A 6,588-nucleotide genomic window follows, 5' to 3' on the forward strand; every position below is an offset into this window, starting at 1 on the left:
CAGCGATGCTCATCGCGCATCCCCCTCCGAGCTCAGCGCGGGGCCGAAGGGATCGGGGCCGATCGCATCCGTGGGAAAGCAGGATGGCATCCCAGAGCGCCGGGACAGCTCCGGGGAGGGGGCGGCCGCTGCGGGGGCGACCGGGCAGCGCCGGGAGAGACCCGCAGGTCGGGAAGGGGAGGGACGGGCACAGCACGGGGGGTGGGTCCGGCTCGGGGATGCTGCCCCCGCGCTGCCGGCAGCCAAATCCCTGGCGCCTCCCGCAGCTCCCCCGCCGGTCCCTCCCCCATCGCCGCTCTCGGGGCCCGGCCTCGCCCCCCTCCCTCCGCCTCCCGCCCGCCACCGAGCCGCGCTACTGGCTGCTCCCGGCGCGCCGCCGCCGCCCGCCCAGCCCCGGCCCCGGCCGCGGGCGGGGAGTCGGGGCGCACGGCAGCGCCTATAAGGGCGCCGCTCCGCAGCCCCCCGGGAGTTTTTGGTCTAGGGCCACCGGGGCCGCGGGGCGGGGGGTATCGCCGGGAGAGCACGGGAGCGGGGGGGAGCGCCGGCCGCCCTGCATGGCCAGGGATTATGAGCGCCGGTGAGTTGCAGCAGGCGCAGCCCAGAGCCTCGGCGCCGGCGGCCGCCCCCGCGCCCCCGCAGCCCCGCAGCGCCCAGGAAGCCCCCGACATGGCCGTGTACTGCAGCGAGAACTTCAGCGTCTACCCCCAGCCCAGCCTTCACCCGCCCGGCGCCGCCGCCGCCGCCGCCGCGGCCGCCGCCGCCGCCGCCGCCGCCGCCGCCTCGTCGGGGCAGCGGGCGGGCGGGTACGCGCTGGGGGACTACGGGGCGCCCGCCAACGCCGGGTACCTGTGGGGCATGAACAGCCCCGCGCCCTACCTGCAGGGCCCGCCCGGCGCCGCCGCCGCCGCCGCCGCGCCCTTCCTGCCGCCCGCCTCGTACGGCTGCTCGCGGGGCGGGCAGCTCGTGGGCTCGCCCCCGGCGCCCGGCTCGCCGTCGGCGGGCGGCGCGGAGCTGAGCTGGCTCAGCCTGGCCAGCCAGGAGGAGCTGCTGAAGCTGGTGCGGCCGCCCTACTCGTACTCGGCGCTGATCGCCATGGCCATCCAGAGCGCGCCCGAGAGGAAGCTCACCCTCAGCCACATCTACCAGTACGTGGCCGAGAACTTCCCCTTCTACAAGCGCAGCAAGGCCGGGTGGCAGAACAGCATCCGCCACAACCTCAGCCTCAACGACTGCTTCCGCAAGGTGCCCCGCGACGAGGACGACCCCGGTGAGGTGCCGCGCCGGGCGGGAGGGATGGCTGGGCAGCGGGGAACGGCGGCTGCGGGCACCGGCACCGCCGTGAGAGAGGGGAGGCAGCGTCCGCGGCCGGGCGGGTCCCCCGTCCCCTTCTCGTCGGGCGCTGTCCCGACACCGCGCTCTCCGTGCCCCCAGCGCCAGCGCTATGATGAGCCCGCGTTTCTCCATCCCTTCCAGTCGGATGCTGTGATGGGACCGCGCTGCCCGTCCCCTCGGGGGCCAGCGCAGCGAGGAGACCGCGTTCCCCGTCCCCTGACCCGGGCGCTGCGGTGTGACCATCCCCATTCCCCCCGGCCCGGCCCGGCCCGGCGCTGCCCCGCGGGAGGTGTAGGCGGGGGCCGGCCGCCCCAGCCTCTCCCCCTCCCCGAGCAGCCCGGGAGCGCCGGTTGTGCAAGGCCCGGCTCCTTCGGCCCGTGATTCACGGCTCCCCTCCCTGCCCGCCGCTGCCCGGGCCGGCCCGGGGCGCAGCCGGTGCCCGGAGTGGGCGGAGGCGCGCCCGGACAGCGCTGGCCCGGCCCGGCGGTGCCGGGACCTGCCGGGCTGGAGCCGCTCGGGACCTCGTGGGGTCACTGCGCCCGTCCCGGCCGTGGGCAGGAGCTGAGAGGGGACAGCTGCTGCCACCACAGTGCCCCGCACCAAGGCTTGTGCCAGGGGCAGCTTGTCTGCAGCCCCCGCAGCTCAGTGCTGCTGGCCTGCCGTCCCTCGGAGTGCCTGAGTGTGCCAGCCCGCCTCTCCATCAGCTTTTGTATGAGCCATAGCCTGGGCACTGCCTTGCCACCACTGCTGAGATGGCTGTAAGTGGCCCAGCTTCTGTGAGGCAGCCAAAGCAAGGGGAACCCCTCTTCACATTCTCTTTAGCCAGGCTGGAGGTACAGATCTGTCTGTGCTTTAGGATGGGGAGATTCTCCTCTTCTATGTGGCCTTAAGGTTCACGTGGGCATTGGAGGGATAGAGGTGGAAATGTCTTGGAGACAAGTTTTGGATCCATGGACTGGACAACAGAGGGAGAAGGAGCAGGTGCAGGAGAGATGTGGGTTCTGTGCCAGTTGGACAAGACATGGATGCTACTTATCTGTCAGCAGCGGGGCTCGCTGTCGCAGAAGTTGACTTTCTCTCTTGTGTCTCCTGTTTTCCACCAGGGAAGGGAAACTACTGGACCTTAGATCCCAACTGCGAGAAGATGTTTGACAATGGGAACTTCCGTCGCAAACGCAAGCGGCGCTCTGAGCCCAACGCCCCCGCGGCCGCCTCTGCGGCCTCCTCTCTGGGGGGCCTGAAGGCCGAGGAAGAGCGACCCATCCCAGCCACGGGCAAACCGTGTGGAAACAGCCCACCCCCAGAGCTGGACCCCTCACCCTCTGCCAGGGACCATCCCAAAAGCTCCTCTCCCTCCAGTATCATTTCATCCACGCCCAGCTGTCTCAGCACCTTCTTCAGCGGCATGAGCTCCCTGAGCGGCGGGGGCAGCCGGCTGACGGGGGGTCTCAGCAGTGACCTGCACCACAGGAACTTCTCTGCTGGACAGCTGAGCAGTGGCACTTTCACCCCTTCCAGCAGCTCTTCTCAGGAAGTGCCTTCCCCAGACCAGCTGCAGCGGGTCGCGGGACCTTCCCCTGCCTACTACAGCTCCTTCCACCCCAGCAGCGGCAGCCAGGGAGCCCAGTACAACCACTACTACAACTTCACAGTCAACAGCCTCATCTACACACGGGATGGGACAGAGGTGTAGGGTGCTGGGGCAGCCAGCCGGCCAGCGCTGCAAAGGGAAAGGGTGTTGGACCATGCGCTTTTGCAAACAGCATTTCAACGTGGACACTTCCCAGGAGTTCTTCCAGGAAGACTGATCTTCTCACCTTTCAACATAAGAACACCCCTTAAGCACCAGCAGAATGCATTGTTTTTTTCCCCATCCAGGAAAACGTTAGGTGGTGTAGGTGGTTTGCCATCTAAATTCTGCAGGCGTGAACTGAATTAATGTTTTCAGAGGTTGCTAATCCTGAATGTAGAACAAGAAGTTTAAAAACCATAGCCATAAAGTGGTCTTGGTAAGAGCCAAGCGTAGACATCCAGTGAGTCGTAGAAGAGAGCAGGAAAAAAAATGAAGAGATTTCTTATGAAGTGCCTTGTACAATGTATTAAAAAACCTCTTCTGCCAGCAATTGCCTCTGTAAGCCCTTGCTTGTGCCCTGATCCTGCAATATGCGATGCACGGGGGGAATACCCTGTATAAACACCCACCCAAAACCTCCTCAAACTCACGGAGGCTCTTCCTGTGTCTGGCATATTGCACAGCAGGGCTGTGTCTTGTAAAACAATCTTCTTTCCCTGAGCTTAGTACCAAAGATAACTCTAGCCACGCAGCTTTAGCACAAGAATAAACACTGGGGTATTTTTATACATATTTGTACGTAATGTAACTCTTCTGTACATACGTTTCTATGTGGTTTTATATTTGTAAATTATGCTCTGGAGGTGTACTTATTTATAATGTGTTTTAAACTTTGTTAAAGTTTATTTTACTTTGTTTCCCCTCCTTTTTGTTGTTTTATTTGTTTTGAATTTTTTGTTGGTTTTGTTTTTGTTTTTAGTGTATTACTGAAACTTTTCAGGCTGAACAGCTGTCGGGAATAAAATATTAACAATTGTTAGATAGTGGCCTGGTTGATCATCAATATGTTTGAAGTATTTTAAAACTCTGTGGGAGACAGGTTTTTCTTTCACATTATTTGGGATAAAAGGTGTAAAAGCTTACAAACAATTTCATCTGCGCAGTAGGGTGGAAAAAAACCTGCTTTGCTCCCAAAGGAGACACATTTCTTGGAGTCTCACTGTGCAGCGTGGGCTCTGTGTCGGTTTTGTTTGTTTGTTTTTCTCAACGCTCTGAATCGCAACTGTCCTTTTTCAGCCCGGTTTGGAAAAAAAAAAAAATAAAAGCTTGCAACAGTAAAAGAGGCGGGACTGGTTCCAGCGCGGTGCCAGCTAGCAGGAGGCTCAGTCCGTTTTGCAAATCAGTTTTTCTAATGGGATTGCACCTGCCTACACTGTCCCAGTGAAGAGGTGGCACCAGTCAGCCAGAGGGCCAGGCAGCGCTTCTGGGAATCCTTCCTAAATTCCTGATGTTGGGAAAGGAGAATCCATCATCCAGTAGCCATTATGCTGCATCCCCTCGTTCCTGCGTGTTCATGAGCTGTTTGCTGGGGGCTGTGTGCAGTTAGAGCACAAATGTAGGTGTCTTCATGAGGAATGTAGCATCCACCATGAAGTTAAGCGTGAAATTGCAGCTGTTTAAGACCCAGGCATCTGCCGTGATTTAAGGCCATCCCTGCAGGCTATTCACAGAACAAAACAGTTGGCAGTGCCTGTGCACTGGCTACCTGCAGAACATACAGGGCAGTGATGCAAGACAAACCGCTGGCCTGATCCAAAATATAATGAAGCCATGACGAAACATCAGATGACTTCCATGTGCTCGGGGCCGGGACCAAGTGCTTGCCCCGGCACTGGCCCTTTGTGCAATCGCTGGGACCAGTGGGAGGGTGGCAACTCCTGCCTCTCCCCCTCCCCCTCGCCCCTTCCCAAAACAGATACCATCTTCCTGGCTTTAGGGGTAATTCCTCCTGGTTTTAATTCCATAATGGGAGGGAAAGGGCAGACCGACACTAGGAAAAGGACAAGGTGGTCAGTCTTGTCCTGCTTCAATCCCACCAGGTGTGGAATACCTTTATTTGGAGTTTGGGCTGCTGAGTTTGATCTAAGAGCAGTGGAGGGATTCCCAACACCTCTGAAAGATAAAGACCCAGTCCCTAAGTGAGCCAGTTACTGCATACTTACGTTTCTCAGCGACCATTGCACCCATTCTACACTCTGCCAGCCAGCTCTCAGACCTCAGCAAGCGTTGAGCCAAAGCAGCACACTCATGGGCATCCAGCTCTTGTTCTTCCACTCACATTTTTTTAAATTTACCCTCTTCCATCAGCTCTGTCTCTGCAGGCATTACCCATAAATGTTTGAGGATGCAGAACCAATGGCAAATTCACGTTGCCACTTCCATCAGCTGCGTGTTTCTGCACAGCACATAAACTTTTGCTCCTGAGGATCCCAAATCTGACAAATTTGCATTGCAGGGTGGTCTGCACCTGGCAGCATGTCCTCAGCAATATCGCATGGCTCAACAGGCTTTGTGCCACTTCAGTTGGCCGGGGCATAGCCAGAACCTGCCAGAGCAGAATCAGATAAGGATTCACCCACCACATTGCTCCAGCTCCGGTCCCCAGGGATGGTGGTGGGCTCAGGGGAGCTTTGGCAGGTCTGACTGTCCCCATGCACCTGCCCAGCCATAAGCACCAAAGCCTGCTTCTTCCAGGCAAGGTATATCCTTAGCTGGAACCGGGGATTGCTCCAGAGGAGCTGCCCCCGGTGTGCTCGAAGGACACTTGGGAGCAGATTCCAGCAAATAGGCACCCGGCCTGCAGAGGAGACAGCGAACTAGCTAATGGCAGCCTTTTAGGTTTCCTTTTGCCATTGAAAGGGACTTTTTTCAGCAAATCTTGGGAATGGGAGGGCAAGACGATTGAGTTTAATGAAAAGCACTTAAAAGCAGCAGGGCTTTTGTCATGGGTTTAGGGATTTACTGAGACTCCCCGACTGAGGTAGGGGGAAGACAAAGGCAATTAGCCTGCTGTCCCACCCTGAGAGTCCCCAGTCCCCTATAAATGCCAAGGCCATGCCTGGATCGGGCAGTTCTCCATGACAATGAGCCTCTCCCCAGCCCGGGTCAGATGATGGCCCAGAAGCCCGGAGCATGGCCCACTCCCAGGGAAATCAGCCGGGAATTGTCCTTCCTTAGGAGAAAGGCTCAAACTTCAGGCCTTCATCCTCTCTGCTCCAGCAGCTGTGGGGATCACCCCGCAATCAGCCCTTCACGGAAGGTCTGGCTTTAGGGGAGCAGTGATTTCATGCAGATTAGCTGGTAGCCCACGGATCCCAGCTGCTGGCCACTAAAGCATCACAAGAAGCCTCATCTTTGCTTCTTTTCTCCACTCTTTTTAGGCATCCGGAGAGCTGGGTACCACCCAGCTGTGGTACCCGCTGAGAAACCGTGGTTGTGCTGATGACTGCCCGCTCCCTCTGCCACACTCCCAGCACACACAGCTCCTAAAAAAGCCATTCCCCGCTGGAAAAGCAGCACAGGGCAGAGGCATTTCGAGTAACACAGATGCTTGCTGGCTCCTACGTGTGGCATTTCTCCAGCACGGGGTCGTTTAACTCTGCTCAGCGCTGGTCTTATCGGCC

General features: G+C 58.9%; 1 protein-coding gene across 1 annotated transcript; it reads left to right on the forward strand.

Moving 5' to 3' along the window:
• Nucleotides 1-189: 189 nt before the first annotated feature.
• Nucleotides 190-4,788, forward strand: FOXI3 (forkhead box I3). Its single transcript, XM_021535637.4, has 2 exons — nucleotides 190-1,267; nucleotides 2,436-4,788. The coding sequence occupies exons 1-2, from the start codon at nucleotides 568-570 to the stop codon at nucleotides 3,023-3,025; spliced, it is 1,290 nt and encodes a 429-aa protein (XP_021391312.4). The 5' UTR covers nucleotides 190-567; the 3' UTR covers nucleotides 3,026-4,788.
• The last annotated feature ends 1,800 nt before the right edge of the window (nucleotides 4,789-6,588 follow it).

The sequence above is a fragment of the Lonchura striata genome, chromosome 4 (assembly GCF_050655825.1).
Source record: "Lonchura striata isolate lonStrDom1 chromosome 4, ASM5065582v1, whole genome shotgun sequence".
In the NCBI taxonomy this organism is placed as follows: domain Eukaryota; kingdom Metazoa; phylum Chordata; class Aves; order Passeriformes; family Estrildidae; genus Lonchura; species Lonchura striata.